This window comes from Nansenia antarctica (genome assembly GCF_963989245.1).
Source record: "Nansenia antarctica genome assembly, chromosome: 3".
In the NCBI taxonomy this organism is placed as follows: Eukaryota; Metazoa; Chordata; class Actinopteri; order Argentiniformes; family Microstomatidae; genus Nansenia; species Nansenia antarctica.
The window spans coordinates 43,403,748-43,422,899 of record NC_137688.1 but is presented as its reverse complement, the minus strand read 5'-3'; the positions used below and the strand labels follow the sequence as shown (position 1 = coordinate 43,422,899).

The 19,152-nt window shown below is 45.2% G+C and overlaps 1 protein-coding gene across 1 annotated transcript in view; it reads left to right on the top strand.

The window, feature by feature from the left end:
- nlk2 (nemo-like kinase, type 2) overlaps nt 1-19,152 on the top strand; it is a 55,882-nt gene that overhangs the window by 27,149 nt on the left and 9,581 nt on the right. The window contains exons 4-7 of the mRNA XM_080525261.1: nt 7,405-7,511; nt 7,960-8,045; nt 9,486-9,695; nt 13,091-13,192. Of these exons, the coding sequence (XP_080381387.1) occupies nt 7,405-7,511; nt 7,960-8,045; nt 9,486-9,695; nt 13,091-13,192 (505 nt within the window). The remainder of the gene's footprint in view (nt 1-7,404; nt 7,512-7,959; nt 8,046-9,485; nt 9,696-13,090; nt 13,193-19,152) is intronic.

Here is a 19,152-nt window from a genome sequence, read left to right as displayed (position 1 = left end):
TACTGTAATGATTAAATAAATGGATATGAATCCAGTAAAGTGGAAAGTGTAATTGCACATAAACAAAATATTTTGCATGTTCAAGAAAGTTTGTGAGTGCTCGTAATGCCACTACTCTCTTCAAATCTTCTCAGCACCACAGCTTTGTGCTTACTAAGAACCCTATATGGGTAGAAAGCACAGCTTCTCTGCTTTCAGGAACCGTTGGCATTTTTTCAATAGCACAGGAATTACGGTAATGAGAACAACGTGTGTAAAATGCTGTCTACATGGCCAATTTTATCAAGGCGTTTATTATATATAGCAATTTCTGACGGTTTTATGACGGTATTGACAAAAAACATTGCTATTTTTGAATACAAAGGTTTTTATGCACTCCATGACAAAGTTTATTATTGCCTCACCCACGCACATGGAAGACAGGTGGACTGTATGACTAATGCAAATGGAAAAAGCTTTTCTATAGCCTTTAATGGGACATGTGTACGATGCAATGCTGTTTGGGAATGAGTGTAGAGGGGTTTCAGAATGGCAGGAAATAACTGTGTGGGAGGTAGGTGAGAAATTCAGTCATTGAGTATTTCTTTATGCTGGTGTTATGTCGCCACTGCGCTGTACTGTCTGTTATGATGTGTAGTACTACACGCCTATCCCAAATGTCGCTGCCTCTCCAAAGAGTAGTCCTAACCAAATATCATAATGGGATTAACACTTTCAGAAACTGGTCAACTTGTCTGAAAAGGTTCTGTGTGATTTGACTGAGGACAAAGTGTGTGCAGGGAGAGTTAGATATGATTGGTTGTCAGGGAGATGTGTTGGTGCATCCTGATTCATTGTTTAGGAAGTGTACTCCTTTGCGTGTGGCCTGCCTTGTGCTGGAAGTGACCTTTTGACCTTTCCAATCCTCTCAGATCGCAACACAGGTGCTAGTACAAGGCTGCTGGCTCGTGGTTGTTTCTGGACTAGACCTGTGTGAGAAAGAAAAGGATCTTCATCAAGGACGTTCATGTTGATGAGCATTTGAGAGGTGCCAACATCGCTGCTCGTACCAGGGAATTTGATGATTGTGTATGGCATAATAGCTATTTTAAACTTAACTAGAGGCTATACATGTGCGTCGACTCGTTTATGTCTCCTATGACCTCAAAACTATACACAGTGGAGTCATCTGTCCTGATTAGGGACTCTCTGTGGAGGAGCAGCGCTTACTTTGTACATGAATGAAAGGATGAATAGTCATTGATCTTGTGTATTGATTCACGTTTCCCTGATCGCTTCATGCAAGCTTACAGAGGACATCTTCAGGCATCAGCTAGAGCCATTGTTTTACATGCCTCGGAGTAAAGAGATGGCTCTTGTGGTGTTGAGGTTGTTCCCCACCCTAATGAGTCTCTCATGAACCCTTTTGTATATATTCTAAAACATTTATAAGGAGATATATACTGTATGAAGGGTGATGTAACAAGTCCTTACATGTGCGGCACCACCCCTTGTGAGTGTGAGTGTGAGTGTGTGTGTGTGTGTGTGTGTGTGTGTGTGTATGTGTGTGTGATTGAGAGCTCCTCTGTCGATGTGTTTTGTGTTTGTGCGTTGGCTGTGTGCCTTTGCATGTATTTGTGTACCGAATAAGTGCCGTCCCACTCTTGCCTTAAACATGGCCTTACGTGTGTGTGGGTGTGTGTGTGTGTGTGTGTGTGTGTGTGTGTTACACATAGCAGGGGTGGTACCGTAGGAGGTTGTGGGCTCAGTCTTGGCTGAGCAGGAATAACGTTGTGTCCAAAGATCTACGTTGCATTATTATGTCGAGGGGGGTGTCTTTAATCAGGTAGCATATTAAAGTTAATCCGCTCCGCTATGCAAACACACGCAGGCACCTAATTATGATTAAAGACCACCTCCAGAGGGGTGGAAATGTTGGTGGGTCACATCACATGGTATGCATGGCAAACCTTTCAGGTAAATCGACAAACGAATGAATATGGAAGACAGTGGCCGGCACTGACCCCCTGTCTGTGGTCAGTGAAGCAGCTCCAGCACCAACAGATTTGATGTAGACAGAGCCGCTCAAACAGCAGTAGACGTGAACGCGTCAACCTTCCCACAGCTGTTTCTTTTTTTTCTTTTTTTTACAGCTAGAGATGTATCCATAGAAACTCCAGTATTCTCAAAATAATTCACCACTACAGTGATTGTTTGTGTGTGTGTGTGTGCGTGTGTGCGTGTGTGCGTGTGTGCGTGTGTGCGTGTGTGCGTGAGAGCACAGTGTTTCTGGACTCTGACTGTCCAGGGAAAAGTATATATGTTCCTTTGGCACTAATGAGTCCAGAGAGCTCCCAGTCCAGACAGCTCCACACACACACACACACACACACACACACACACACACACACACACACACACACACTCCCAGTCGAGTTGGGTTCTCCTGTGAAACCACCTGCTCTGTTATAACACCACCTGTAATTGGCCAAGTCTTGCCATATCACTCCAGCTATCATAAGAATGTTAATAAAGGAACCATTCAAGTCTGGAAGTGTCTCAAAGGTTTCCCCTCACTACACCATCGTTTGTAAAAGAAAAAAGAAAAAAAAAGGATTTGTTTAGAGAGAAATTAGGAATTTATTGGAGAGTTTGGGGTAGGGATGTGATGCTGGGCATGGCGCTGTAACACAGCCTGTTGGGAATGGCCCTGTCGAGCAATGGGGCTTGTGTGTTGTTGGGGTTGGCCATATGTGACACAGTCTGGTGAAAGGGGGAACAAGTCAGCAACCAATCAAAAGTTGTTCAGACTTTTATTTTTTTAAACACGGAAATACATCCCAACGTTGTTGAATCACAACACACACTCGCTTGTCAAGCCAAAATAGTGCAATGCAATGGATTCGGTAAAGCGGGGTACACACATAAGGATTTTCAAAATCTTAACCGAAATCTTATCTGAGACAGACCCCACACATGAAGAAACAAAATCTTGGATTGAACAGCCTTGATCGTATTGTGTGCGGTGTGCGCCGATTTTCCCATTTCAGCACCCCACAGACATAAATATTTTCGTTACGACAGACTCCAGACTCTCTAGAGTCTCGTTCCCCAAGCCAGAAATCTCGCGTGAACCCATCCTTTTAATATTGCCTTTAAATTACAAAATAATTAAATTAAGATTATATAATGATTAAAGCACTTTGAGCCGCAACGTTTGCAGGAAAAGCGCTATACAAATAAAGTTATTATTATGATTATCTAACGTAGTACCCTGACTGACCTGTACGAGACAACCATGTGCGACAGGGCAAATAAAGTGCCGAATAACGAAAAGGAGAAGTCAGCTCGCTTCTTGATTGGCCACGTCATAGTTGGACTCGCGAGCAGGGTTGCCACAGTCAACAGTTAACCACAGTCTAAAACCGCTAATTCCACCCAAAAATCTGGCAACCCTCGAATTTCTGGTCATAAGTATTGAACACATTTGACATTTACGATTGCCGGCCACGCCCATTTTCCGAGCAGGTTGTCGGGAGAGATTGACTCTTAACACACCTCACACCACAGGATTTTGTTATGGGAAAATGTTAAGATCCATCTGATAATCGGGCGTTTCTGTGTTTGGTCGGAAGGGGGGAAATCGGGCCAAAATCGGGCAGAAAATCCTTATGTGTGTACCCCGCTTAAGTCATCCCCACTGCTACTTAGTTAACTATAACACTACTTTACATTGTTAGCAGGCTCACAAAACAAGCTGTGTTAGTTGACTAGTGAGTGTGTCATTGATTTTCAACAACGCTGAAATGTATTCACATTTTTGAAAATGAACATTAAATCGGCTGCCGACTTGTTCCACCTTTCACAAGACTGTATCACAATGTGATGGTGCTACTGGGATTTCTTCTGTCCAGGTGCCCTGGGAATTGTGTGTGTGTGTGTGTGTGTGTGTGTGTGTCTCTCTCTCTCTCTCTGCCTGAGTACTCTGCCCGCTACCTCTCTGTACTGCCGGGTTAATCATACAGAGGGAAGGAGGAATGGGAGACGGCATGAGAAGAGAGGGGGAGGGGGTGGGGGGGGCGACACCTTGACATTAAATAGACCCCAGGTGCCTCTGCCACTTTCCACATTTTGGCTGCTTCAGTTGGCATGGTAACCGGAGCCCTTCGGGAGCATTTTGTGCACAGGGTGACGTGTTTGAAGTGATTTTTCCTGACTGGAAAGATAGACCTGTAGTACTAAAAGACACATTTAAAGTGGATATATATATATATATATATCTGACGCTCCACAGTATGGCTTTGGTCGGCACAGTAGTCTGAAAACCAGGTAGGAATTAACCAGCAGCCTCAGTCACTGTCTGCCCCCGCCCCTCTCCTCCCGTATCCACAAGTTTTTGTTGTCAGCACTAGGGCGCACACTGAGAATAGGGCACAGAGGGAAGGGGTCGTTTGCATTTCACAGCAGGCAATCAAGCACGCAGAGCATTTGCATGAAGCTAATTATATTAGGTACAGGACAGAGGTCCTTCCTTCCTCTGTGGGCTGTCTGTCAGCGGCGTTCCTTTCATCATTTGGCTGTTTGCTTTTGCCTCTTTGGGGGAGGGGGGGGAGGGATTACAACCGTGTTGAAATGTCACTCATGATTTATTTCTCGGCGTACTATTGGAAAGTGAGAGAAAAGGTGCACACACTGAATGGATTTTTTTTTACTTAACCCACCGTCCCATGAAAATACAACACCATTTATGTGACATCGATGTGACCAATGAAGTCATCCTCACTCCTTAGTCATGTGACTGTATGCATACTGTGTCGTTTTGTCTTCACACTGTACCCTTCGCCTTCACTCGGTTTGAAAACAAAAACGTTTTTCATCTTCTGTCCGACGTCGACCACAGGAAACGTTGTTTCTGAATAAATGCTTCAGGCTACAGGCCACGTGTTTGTGGTTGAAGACATGTATGCGCTTGAGGTGACGGGGAGGAACTTAATGAAGGATTTAGTTTTATCAACCGTAAAGGAAGTAAGGAAGCATCTGGCAGAGTGTTGTAAGGCCGAGGCATGGCCACATAGAAGACTCCTCGGCCCTTGGCCTCTCGGTTATCCTTCTCCATGTATCAAAGTGTGTGTGTGTGTGTGTGTGTGTGTGTGTGTGTGTGTGTGTGTGTGTGTGTGCGTGCGTGTGTGTGTGTGGAGAAGCGGAGAAGCGTGATTCAAGGGAGAAGCGTGATTCATGGAGGGAGTGTGAGATCTAGGACCCTTGCCATTGAGAAAGAGATTGTGCTAGGAGGAAGCCTTGTGGTAGCGAGAAGGGGAGAGGAAGGACGAAACCTTGCAAAAAGAGCAAAAGTGTGTGAGGAAGAAGACTTGATATGAAAGGAAGAGTGTGGGAGAGAGGGATGATAGACAGAGGGAAAAAGGGGTGAAGAGGGGATGAAAAGGCGAGAGAGCAGCTGACTTGCGGAGGGGGGAGCCGGGGTGCGGGGGGTGGTGATTATCCGCAGGCTCAGCGCAGCACAAGGCATCCAGTGTCCTCTGCCTCCTCCACTCCTCCACGCTGGCTGGGTCTGCCTCTCGCAGGCCTCGGGGTCTGTGTGTGGATGGCTCCATCTCCCTTCCTCCATCGGTGTGTATTCTTCATTCAGGCCACAGTTAGGGCTTCCCGCATACTTTATGGTGGATCCTCCATTAAGTGTGTGTGTGTGTGTGTGTGTGTGTGTGTGTGTGTGTGTGTGTTGCAGGGAGCATGTGTGAATGCTAGTGTTACTTGCCCCATGCTTCAACTGCTACTGACTTAAACAGACCAACAGCCCAGGGGGGGTGTCCTGCCAAACAATGGGGACCGTACACAGGTCTAGGTTAATTTGCTGCAACATTTACAAAATTGTGTGTGCTCTTCTGCCCTGCCCAAGCTGCAGAGGGTCGATGAGGCAATGCTGCATGCTCAGCTCTAATCATTCTCTGTCACTCTCTCTCTCTCTCTCCCTCTCTCTCACACACACACACACACACACACACAGAGGGGTGGGATGGGACGCCTGTGGGCTTGGGGAGTTGGCTGCGCCTGCTGACAGTGCGAGATGGCTGGATTAGGTTGTTTCCAGTGGAGAGGTGCAAATTCAATGTAGTTCAGGTATTCCACGTTATGCCATGTATTATGTATGGCTGGTGGGGAGAGGAGAGCAGGACATGGCTGAAAGTGTGTCCTTCCCATGAGTGTGAGAGAGAGGCAAGACGAGATATCCATCCAGAGGCATCTATATCTAATGAAACTGAATAGAGCAGTCCCACTTTGTTTTTTAGTTTTTTTTTAATTGGTTAGAGCCAGTGGAGAGAGACAGGAAAGTAAAGAGGAAAGGTCATGTCAGCGGGGCATGGACCCAGATTCAAACCCATGCCGACATGGGTGTGCACTGTGGGCCATAGTGCAAGACCACTTGACCACCCCAGGCCACCGGTCCTATTATGGAGTCAAACAACAATAGAATGTTCCAATACCTGCAGTATGATTATTATTCTTTTTTAAATGACGTCTTCATTACTAATTCTGCAACATCCATGTAGGGCAGAGATGTTTTATCAATAGAAGCCCCAGACCCTCATTACTAACCAAATACCCAGCGTACCCTGGAGACGTTAGTTTAACAGTGTAATCATTGAATTATCAAAATCATGCAATAAATAATTAACTGGTTGTGTTTAGTTAGGTCTTACTTTACAGTTAGAATCATTAGTATCACATTTTGTATTTTAAAGAGCTTACATATAGAATATAACATATTGACTTACATGATTGATGTAACTGTACATGGCCTACTGTCAAATATTTTTTTAATAATAAGAATTACAAAAAAAACGGTGAAGCGCCAATGCTTGATAATTATGTCAAACAGAACACACATCTGTTTTGTGTTCTGTTTTACTTGTTAACAAGCCATAATAACATGTAATAAAATATAATTATACATTTACATTTGCAACAAACTCTGTACCATTATGAGCAGCTGTTAATCACACCTCAGGACGTGAGATGTTTGTATGAAAAACTGTGGTAGTTTTGAAAACACTTCCTGTTTTTTTTTCTATGTGTGATTTTGAAATTGTAACAACGGTATTATGTTAAAAACTGACATTTTTGTAAAGGACAGGGAAGGAGGAGGGTATGGTTTTCACAACGGCAGAGTTATTTTATTATAGTGTCACATCGTGCCCATTTGGGACAACTAGTTAAGCTAGTTAAGCATGTTTAGAATCAGGGATACAGTAAATAATATTTACTCCTCGTGTCTAGTAATTACCTGTAGTAGTGCACAAGATACACATTCTTTTTGTGGGGTTTGTTCTTGTGTAGTTTTCCTTTTTTTCTGTGTAGTTTTCTGTGTTTTTTTTTCTTCTGTTTTCCTTGACCCCACTCCTCATCCAGCTACGTCGTGACCGAACTGATGCAGAGTGACCTTCACAAGATCATCGTGTCGCCCCAGCCCCTCAGCTCAGACCATGTCAAAGTCTTTCTCTACCAGATTCTCAGAGGTAACACAAAACCTCTCTTTATAAACTGCTGGACCAGGGGATTAGTGTCACGTTTCTCCACTGCAATGAGACTTCCTTCCACTTTACGTGGATGAAGCCTGCGCTAGCCTACGCTGGGCAGCTGATTAACACGTATAAGAAAACGTCATGTTCAGGGGCAAGGCTAAAGCAGCTCTGTATTTAACCTACCTATATGGGGGAGGGGACGACGACACACATTTGCAACAGTTAACAGTATTCTTGTGTTTTTCATTGACATTACAGTAAGCTATGCTGTAAGGGAATGATCTGTTTGATATCTAATTGTTTGAAGAATGTGTGAACCTTGGCTCAAGGAACCATGTAGGGTTGTCTTTATATTCAAAACATTGCCAGGTTGGTGCACAAAGGTGTGTGTATACATTAATATAGTAATTACCTGCAATCCTGTCGTGTTTTTGGTCTTAAGGACTGAAGTACCTGCACTCGGCTGGCATTCTACATCGAGACATCAAACCTGGCAACCTCCTAGTCAACAGCAACTGTGTGCTCAAGGTGGGTTTCCTCTCCTCTTCTATGGAAACTGTCTCTTGATGATATCTAGGTAACTTCCAAAATAGCATTTTCCAGCGTTTACCCACCCTTTTCCACCATTATGTCTCTGGTTAGCAGGCTGGGCGGGCCTATCCTACGCAGGGAGAGAGGGAGAGAGAGGGAGAGAGAGGGAGAGAGGGAGAGAGGGAGAGAGGGAGAGAGTGAGCAAGTGAGAGAGGGAGAGGGAGGGAGGGGGAGAGGGAGGGGGAGGGAGAGGGAGGGAGAGAGGGAGAGAGAGAGAGAGAGAGAAAAAAAGAGAAATATATCCAGTGACCTCCCTCACTGGCTCTGGAGAACAGAGGGTTTAGACGACATTTACTCATTAGGCTGTAAATCTAATTCCCCAAACTGGAAACACTCCCCACGCTTTCTAGGCTATTTTCAGAGAAACTTGTGCCTGGCTGCTGTGTGTGTGAGCGCGCGTGCACGTGTGCACCTTGCTGCCGTGTGTGTGTGTGTGTGTGTGTGTGTGTGTGTGTGTGTGTGTGTCTGTTTTCACACTTACGAGTAGAGGATGTTCCCTAATTTGTGTAAATCACTGTTCATTCTGTCCCATGTCTGCCATTATTGTTTAGGCACTCATCATCATTTAGTTTCTGTGATGATTTCTGTGAACATTCCTCTCCCCCCCCAAAAAATAATCCCCTAGTCAAGCTGTTTGATTTTCTGTTGCGTGCAAAGTGGGGGAGCGCTGGTTTGGAGTAATGTGAGGCCTTTAGCTGTGCGATGTTAATGTGCTTCCCTCACTTCCTGTCATCCTGTCCAGAATTTATATTTAGCTAACAGAGCGAAAAGAAGAAGAAGGAGAAGAAGAAAAAAATCAGCAGTTAGCACATTGCTGAGCTGGCCTTCGCTTTCTCTGGGGTGGGGGGTGGGGGTGGGGGTGGGGGTGGGGTGGGGAGACAGTGGTGGCAATGTATCCCTGTGGGGGTGGTGTAGGGGAGGATAGAACAATGATCAACTTCAGTGAGGATTTCCATCAGACAATGTCGTTAGTGATGCACAATGTGTTTTTTGATAGCTCCTCTACCCCTCAGGTATGGAATGGAGCAAAGAGATATCAGGCAGCACGTCATTTCAGAACAGCTTGGTGGTTTTTGTGTCTCATCATCAGTACAGGTTCTAAAAAACAAAAGTTCTGCAGCACCTGCAGTCAAAACATTGGCTGTAGTGCAGTCAAAACAATCGCTGCAGGGCAGATGTAACTGCATCGCCAGGGGCCTATCTTAGAAATAAAACGTCATTGTATTTGTTCTTATAGGAACATATATATTGTTTACTTGCTGTGAGTACGGTGCGGTAGCATCACCCTGTAGAAGTTGTGATGTCAACAAGTGGTAAGTAGGGATTTCAATATCAGTCTGACTTCTACGTGTGACTGTGACCCTGTCCCTTTCCCAGATCTGTGACTTTGGCTTGGCGCGGGTGGAGGAGCTGGACGAGTCGCGTCACATGACCCAGGAGGTAGTGACACAGTACTACCGTGCCCCCGAGATCCTGATGGGCAGCCGCCACTATTCCAACGCCATCGACATCTGGTCTGTGGGCTGCATCTTCGCCGAGCTACTGGGGCGACGCATCCTCTTCCAAGCCCAAAGCCCCATCCAGCAGGTACCCTGACGCAGCACACACACACAAGGCTCCAGTTGGTTCAGCTAAAGACCGCTGCGCAACACTACTGTACGTTTACGTGGACATGGCTGCTAAATGGATCATTTTGTTCAGCTGGCGTCGAGATTCAGTTCAGCGTAGAGGCGGAGTTTCAGTTAGCGTAGAGGCGGAGTTTCAGTTAGCATAGAGGCAAAGTCTACAGTCTTCAGTCTTTCAGTTCAGCCTAGAGGCGGAGTTTCAGTTCAGCCTAGAGGCGGGGTTTCAGTTAGCATAGAGGCGGAGTTTCAGTTAGCGTAGAGTCGGAGTTTCAGTTAGCGTAGAGGCGTTGTTTCAGTTCAGCCTAGAGGCGTTTAGTGTCCAGTGCATTGAACCTCATGTTGATGTCCCCTTCTACTTTCTGGATAGCTGCAAGGATGCTAGCCAGAGAGGGCTCCGCCTGAGCATCAGGTGTCGTGGCACTCGGTTTGTTAGTCACGGTAGAGCTAGCCATTTTGCTGCTAGCATCATCACTGTCCCCGGAGTCAGAAGTGACTTTGTTAACGTTCTCGAGGAACAAATCTGTGTCTGTCGTCCTTCCCTTTTGTTTACGTCCTCTCCTTGACATTTTGTTGGCGGTGCGAGTTTACTAAATTGTATATTTTGGATGAGGGTTGTAGAGCCTCTCTAAAAAGCAGCTACTCCATGCGTTGTTTAGACACGCCCCCCCTCATCAATACGAGCTGTATGGTCAGTTAGTGAAGTTTGTACTGCATGTAGAGGCGGAGTTTCAGTTAGCATAGAGGCAGAGTTTCAGTTAGCGTAGAGGCGGAGTTTCAGTTAGGGTAGAGGTAGGGATGGACGGTTTTTCGGTTAAACCGAAAACCGGGGTTTATAAAAATAGAAACGGTTTTTTATCAAAACCGTCTGAAACCGGATTTTTAATTTTTTATTTTTTATTTTTCCCTATGTTGTTCAAAGAATAAAACTGGAACATGTCACATGTTTGTCGTGTGTGAAAATAACAATGATACAGTCTGAATCTGCCGCGCAATGAGTGAGAGGTTTGGTCAGTTGTGAAGAATAACTGAGGATTACGGTAATATCTAATTGGGATTATATTTAAGGGTAACGAATCACTCTATGGGAAAGATAGTTGCCTTCAGTTATTGGTAGATAGGAAAGGTTTTTTACAATTACTCGCTTACATTTAATAAGATCATTTTCGCTGCCCTCTGTAAAGCGCATTGGGTCACTTTTGTGAGAAATGCGCTATAGAAATAAAATATCAATCAATCAATCAAACTTTATTTATGTTCTATAGCACAAATCATGCATTGAATGTAACTCCAAGTGCAGTATTTACTAAACCACAATATAATAAAACAAGAGCTATACGGATCAAGAGTGTTTGTGCACAGCACCACTGTGTGTGAAGGCGCTACTGAAAGTGATGACAGAACGCATGTCTCAGAAGATACGCGGTCACTTAGTGACGCAAAGGTAGTTCTGTATTTATCTCTATCTGTATTAGTACATTTATTTTGAAAGCTCTATTTTGACAGCTCTACCATGGGCACTTTTATTTTGATGGGGCATTCTTTGTTGATTGACTTACGACAGTTCAGGACGAGTCAGTCTCGCGGCATGTGGTTTTTATGAAAAGCTTTAAGTATGTTCACTGCATAATTCTAAGTCTAATATTTCAGTGATTATTGAGCAGTATTCAAATATTTAAATACATTGAGCAGCAGCTGAAACTTTGTCTAAGAACCAAGATATTGAGAAAGCAGTTCATTCAATGAAGACGCTGTTCCAAGAGATGATCTTCCGTGCAGGCGTGCACCCTGGATCAGCGGAGCTGGTGTGTTAAGTGTTCATGTGTTTTCATGTATGGTGTAGCTTACAAAAGTCTGCCTTTCCACTTACATTTGTGAAACTAAGTAGCCTAAATGTGTTGCGACTGTGCTTACGGTGTTTTAATGGTGTTCGACATGAGTGTATTGTAGCAGTAGGGCTCAATTATTTGAAATTGTCGCTCTCTTTTTTTTTTTTTTTTTTTTTTTCGGTCGTTTTTCGGTTAACCGGAAAACCGCGGTTTTAGTCTTTGACGGTTTTTCGGTTTCAATAATTGGAAACCGTCCATCCCTAGGTAGAGGCGGAGTTTCAGTTAGCATAGAGGCGGAGTTTCATTTAGCATAGAGGCAGAGTTTCTGTTAGGGTAGAGGCGGAGTTTCAGTTAGCGTAGAGGCGGAGTTTCAGTTCAGCGTAGAGGCGGGGATACTTGAGCATAACGTGCAGACATGAAGTTCCATTGTCCTCGCCAATCTCACTGCGAATGTTGGAATGCATTTTGACAGCAAAAATGTACTGTTACTATGAGCTGAAGGGTCTATGATATCATAATATCACAAGCCTAAAGTGGCATGCCAAATTCAGCCTGCTGTGCGTCTCCAAATGCTCTAACGGGTTAATGTTGTGACTTCTCTCATGTTTTTCATCACTTGCCCGAGCAATTCTCCTTTATCTCTCGCAAACACCAGTCATGACCATAATTACCTGCCACTTAAGCCTCGACTTACAGTTGCCTACATGCATTTATTTACATAATTTCATACCTTGTTGTCTCCTCGCTGTAAACGCCGCCAGGACTGTATGGTTATTATTGCAGTAGCCTATTGTAGGCTACTTGGGCTCACTGGCAATAATGGATAATATTCAACCCCCCACCCCAAAAAAGAAAATAATACATTGTGTGATCATTGTGTAGCGCAATGTTGAGCCTGTTAAGACAGCGTTTTATAAATTGTCATTCTCAGTTGTGTTTGTTAGTCTGTCGCTTTAACTGGCTCCGTGTTATTGAAGGGAGGTCCTTTGCGACAGTACAGTGGTCAGCACTCTCAGAGATAGATCTGAGGCACTGAGGACAGAGTTGCCTTGACCCCACAGTGTTTGTGCACACTCTCAACCAGCCTTGAGCTTTGCCTCGTCCTCCCTCCCTTTCACAGATGATAGGTTCAGATTGGAGAAGAGGACACACACACACACGCACGCTCTTGTATCTTGGTTTCATTTTCTCTCCAAAATCGACACGTACAGTTATTCCTAATGTAACATTGTGTTCACAGTGGGGACAGGACCCATTCTGCTGCGTTCAGACCAACGTTACTGCACATGATGTTTCTGTGTTTTCTTTGCAAATAGAGATAAGTCATACGTTCTATTAATATTCTCACTGAAGGTCTTTGCACACTCCCTCGCCTTAACTGCATATGTGCCAAGGCCTGTGATTTAGTTTGTGTGTGTGTATGTGTGCGTGCGCGCTGGCGCGTGCTTGTGTGTTTTTGGAGTTCTTATGTGGAACGAGCAGTGTGTTGACATTGTGTGTGTGTGTGTGTGTGTGTGTGTGTGTGTTATAGCTGGATCTGATCACCGACCTTCTGGGGACCCCCTCTCTGGAGGCCATGAGGACGGCATGCGAGGGGGCCAGAGCCCACATCCTGAGGGGACCCCACAAACAGGTGAGTGATCTATCGACCCGAAAACCTGATCTAGACCCCGACGAAGACCCTAAACTCTGACACTGACCCAAACCGTGTCTCTGACCCAAACCGTGTCTCTGGCCCTAACCCAGACCTCAACCCGGGGCTGTCTTTGGGCAGTGACTTGTGGCTTAAGCTGTGTACATAGTACATATATGTGTCAATGGGATTGTGTGTACAGAAATAGGCTTTAGCTTAGTGGTCTAACATGGGCTTCAGTCATGGCGTTGTTTTTGAACAGGCGTCTGCACAATCCAGTAATGATAAATGTTTTAGTTGTTGTGCATTTTATGTTTTTTACCCAGCCTGGAGTATGTGTCCGAATGTTTGTGTATCCGTGTGTCCGGGCGTGTGTCACCCTATGGATGACGGGTGTTGAGGATGTGCTGTTTATCTGCTTTGCCTGATATTGGTGGGCGATATCCTGCTGCTGACAGCAACTGCAGAGAAAGGGCATTGGCCTGACCTCGTGACCTCACACGCACACCACCCAGGGGTCCACAGCCAAGGATAACCTATGGCGTGCGTGTGTGTGCATGTGCGTGTGTGTGTGCGCGTGTGTGTGTGCGCGTGTGTACACACTGACATTTGGATGACCTTGTCCCCCCCCCCGCCCCCGCCTGCAGGCCTTGAGCACAGCGGGATGTTTTAATCATGTCCATCGACTGCCGTTCAGATTACGGTGTGTGTGTGTGTGTGTGTGTGTGTTGGGTGAGTGGGTGGGTGGGTGGCTGGGGGGGGGGGGGGGTAGTAAAGAGCAGAGAGAGGGATAGAGAGGGTGGGGGAGATGTGGGGGCAAGGGTAGTTGGGGTATATCATATTACCTGCCAGCACGGACCTAGATGCAGACTTCCATGGTGGGGATGTGGTGGGGGCTTGAGCATGGCCTGAAAAATGTATGACCGTCGCAGAAATGCAGAGGTAGGAAATATAAATCTGGGGCTCGTCTTTCACCCTCCTCTCTCTCTCTCTCACACACACACACACACACACACACCCACACACACACACACACACACACACCTGGGTTTCCGTTAACCGGTAATTACCGGTCTTTGTCTGGGAAAATCTGTTGAAGACTGACATATTTAAACCTCTTTGGTCATAATGTCCGGTGAAAATAATTCCCTCTAAGCACAATTTGAATACAATTTGCTAAAATTAAATCACATATTTTAATCACATATTCTGATTCCTTCTATATTAAAAAATATGAATATATAGGCTATATATTTTTTTTTTATTAACTGAAAGTAGGAAGGTTTAAATGTTATCCTGTTGTTTTCATTATTGTTGTTATTTTAGCCTAATAATTATCATTGTTATTATGATGATGATAATTATTATTAGCCTATATGATCGGCGGCGGCCATAGCCTACATTTCGCAATTTAGCAGAGCATTTTAGGTTATTCAAAAAGGATAGGCCAATTTAAAGAATGATACTATGCATTTTGCAACAAACTTAATTAAATAGGCCTAGCTTCTACTTACCATCCTGCGTCTGTCGGTATTGGGAGGGGTTCAGAAGGATGTCGAAGCTGTTCAGTACATCTAGGGAATTCATAAAGTAATTCTTCAGCTTAATTTGTCTCACCATTTTTACCTCTTGCTCGCTCTCGCTCGCTATGGTGGCCCGCTAGGCAGGCTATTACCGCTGTTTCTTCAGGCTAGCCTACACATTAATCTGGCTGTTGATGCCATTTTGTCATAAAAAATCTAAGCAAAGTAGCAAAGGTGACTAGGCTGCCCAGTGTGGCGCGCCTGCAGCCCTGGACATATGACATAGTGCATGCGAATCATGAAAGCCTATAGGCCTATTATTATATAGCTATAATGCATAATCGTATCGGATGAGAAATAGCATATATAGGCTACACAACAGCTACACAACAGCTAATCACCGCGACAAACACCTATATTATATTTTAATATGATGACCGTAATTTCTCCCGTTTGTCCGGGACATTGAAATCTTCCCGGACACTTTGACCGGCACCCTGAAACACACACACACACACACACACACACACACACACACACACACACACACACACACACACACACTAACCTGCTGGATGGGTGTTCAATGGTGGACAGCATGCTATGAAATAAATAAGCTGACCATCAATGACATTAAGTTCATGATTTTTGACATCTTTAAAAAAAAAAAGGGCCTTTCCCATCACCATTCTTATATGGCACGGATCTGTGCAAACCAAGTCCAATGCTACTTTTTTTTTGTTACTCTAGATCAGAGGTTCCCACCTGTCCGGGGGTGCCGCCAAATCTGCTCGTAAAAAAAAAATAAAAAAAAATAAAAGTATAATATAAAATTATAATAATAATACATTAATAAACGTTTGTTTATTACATGTGCAATGGAGTTCATAAGCAAATAAAATATATATTTCTCAGATTTGAAAGATATTAATTTACTAACTAGGCCTACTAGTTACTAACTAACTACTCCTCACTGAAGTCTTGGACCAAGCGGTGAAAATGGTTAATTATGTAAAATCACGCCCGCTGAAGTCACGGCTGTTCAGCACATTGTGCAATGAGATGGGGTCCGAGCATGAGGGGCTCTTATTACACACAGAGGTCCGCTGGCTGTCGCGGGGCAAGGTGTTATCCCGTGTCTATGAGCTCCGAGATGAACTGATCACTTTTGTCAGTGAGCACGACTTGGAAGATGAATCGTGGTGGATTAAGCTTGCTTATCTGGCAGATATTTTCAGCCACCTTAATGACCTCAACATAAAAATGCAAGGGAAGGCTGAGAATATCCTGACAGCGACAGACAAACTGAACGGATTCCGATCCAAATTGAGACGGTGGCAAGACGAGGTGGCCAAGAAAAACATTGAAATGTTTACGTTGACGGTCAATGATGCAGCACACAAGTCAGCGTCTTTCTTGAATCTGATCGCTGCGCACCTACGTATGCTGGAGGAGAGATTTGAGTCCTATTTCCCTCCAATGAACGAAGACTTCGACTGGCTCCGGGATCCGTTCAACCCCCTCTCATCAGCATCAGCCGCTAGTTTGAGCAGCAAAGCTCAAGATGAACTGGCAGAGCTCATTATGGACCGCACACTGAAGCTCAAACATGGTGAGCTAGGTTTGGATAGGTTTTGACTGCTTGTGGGACATGAATATCCATCTCTCTCAGAGAGCGCCATCAAGGTGCTTTTACCCTTCCCAACCTCTACTTGTGCGAGCTGGCTTTTTCTTCTCTAGCATACGTCAAGAACAAGACACGCACGCGACTGTCAGTGGAACAGGACCTCTCTCCCCGCATAAAGAGACTCTGCTCCCAAAAGCAGGCGCATGTGTCCCACTAATGCGCACAACATATTTCTTTGTTTTGTATTTCTCTAAATTTTTACAATTCTGTCATGATTATTATTGTTAAATTATTATAGTTGTGAGATACCCGTTTGGTTCAGAAGATGTGAAATAATAATCTCAGAATGAGCATTGAAATGAGAATGACATTTTAAGGCATTATTTTAAGCCCCCCAAAAAAGCATTGTTCCATTGATTGATTATACAGGCCTTTGATATTTTATTTGTGTGAAGAATTCTCTCTGAGTCTCCTCCCATATTGTACAATCCTTGAGGGCCACAATTTTATTTAATTTAGCGATAGTTTGACTGACCTATGCATTCTTGCCCATCCATTACAGTTCATTTATGACTTTTATTATCATTGGGGCATCATTTAAAATTAATTGGGGCAATACTTATGTATTATATATAAACACACATTTTCGAACCAATTCATCGTGTATTGTTTTTAGTTTAAGCTCCGAGGCATTTTTAAAATCTTCGTAGAGTTGGGGTGCCTTGGAGAAGGGGGAAAGCTTCAGGGGTGCCTTGGTTCAAAAAAGTTTGGGAACCTCTGCTCTAGATGTACTATATTTACTCTAGAGTGAAAAGGTCACGGTGCTGTGAGGCAAGGCTGAGGTCAACACTGCACTGAAGGATGTTTTGGAGGGGCTGAATGGGGACCTGCCTGCCCCTTCACAGAGGAGAGGCAGGGGGCTTTGTGGTGAGAAGAAAGGTTGGAGAACGAAGCATCGCATAAAGAATACGCTCTATTTCTCTCCGGTCTTTCTCTGGAGGACACGAAACAAACCTGCTAGAGGAGGATGAGAGGGAGAGCTCACAGCAGAGAAAAAGAGGCCGGCCAAAAAGGCCCCAACGCTTTGAAGAGTCCGTTTTTTTACACTCTGGGGTCTGCAGCGTCGGGACACAACAGATTGATGGAGGGAGGGACAGTGAGAGAGAGGGAGGGAGGGAGTGGATCGAGGAAAGGAGGACTAGGAAAGACAGACAGGGAAAGGAGAACTAGGAAAGACAGACATGCAGACAGACAGCTTTCCACTTTTGAAAACTGGTTTTCCTGGCTGCACCAGAGACCTCATTACTCCCGCTCATTGTCCCAGTCACTCAAAGCGTGCTGAGAGTGGACCTCAACAGCACCCTCCTCTCCTCCTCCTCCTCCTCCTCCTCCTCTTTCCTTTTCTTACTAGACATAGGTAGTAGGCGTCCAACAGTGCAACTGAAGGGTAGGAGACGAGGGAAGGAAGCCACTGTAATGTATTGAGATGCAGCCTTGGTGTGTGTGTGTGTGTGTGTGTGTGTGTGTGTGTGTGTTCAGTGGTGTGAGGACTGGAGAGTCATCCTCCAGCTATCAGATGGAGTGGAGCCACAAATTGGGGCAGTGTCACGGGGGACACTCTGCAGTTGGCCATCAAGCACCCCAGGCTCCCCCTCCAGGAGCTTGCAATAGGTTGTGTGTGTGTGTGTGTGTGTGTGTGTACACATAATGTGCATACTGTACATGTTTCCTGGATAAGCAGGCTCAGAGTCGGACTACGCTGAAAGTGCAAGTGAGTAGCTAAACACTATGCTTACAGGAGTGTGTGTGTGTGTGTGTGGGGGGGGGGGGGGGGGGGTTCGTCTGGATTTTACCTCAGCGTGTTCTTTCTGTCACTCCACCTGATTGCTCACGGTCTGAGTGACACAGTGGAGCATTTAGAGAGAGAGAGAGAGAGAGAGAGAAAGTGTATGTTTGTGTGTGTGTGTGTGCATTACCTTGTACCGGTAGATGTGAATCCCCCTATGCCACATTCTCTGTAACCCAAGTCACCCACCCCCGCCACCCCCTCCGCCCAGCGCCCTCGCCTTCTCTCCACCTGCTCACAGATGGCTGGCCAGCTATTCTCCCCCACACATTAGCTTCTGTACTGGTTAGCATGCAGCTGAAGACCAACCCACATCAACATCCCACCCAGAGGCCTTGAGTTCAGGACTCAGAGAAGGGCTCCAGGGTGCTGCTAAGCTTGACTCCCCTTCTTTGCCCGACACACACAAAGACACCCGTGTGCTTAAACCCACACCCTAACGCACCCTCTCACTTACACTTTCTCTCTTTGACACATACACGCTTATTCTCTCTCTCTCTCTCACTCACTCACTGTCTCTCTCTCTCTCTTACACACACACACACACATACACACACACACACACACACACACACACACACGACTGCACTGCCCTGGAACCCCGGCTAAGTGCTGCCATTTCTGCTGAAACAGGAAGCCAGAGTGCCAATCTTCTGTCACCCGAGCTGTAGAAATGCGACTGGGCCTGTACACGCTTCACTCTGATGCTGAAGCACACCACTTAGCCCACAGCAACCCTTCCACACGCACAAAACTGTGTCCGAGTCTGTGTTTCGCATGTACACGCGCGTGCGTGCCTGCCTCTGAGTGTGTGCTCGTCTCTGTCAGAGTTGGTCCTCATGATTATACAGACAGACAATTATTCTCATCTTATCCTTCATCAACCTTTAGCACTGGGCAGGCTTATGACGCAGCCTAACGCTAGCTGTTTAGTATAAGCCTCCACACACACACACAGAGTCAA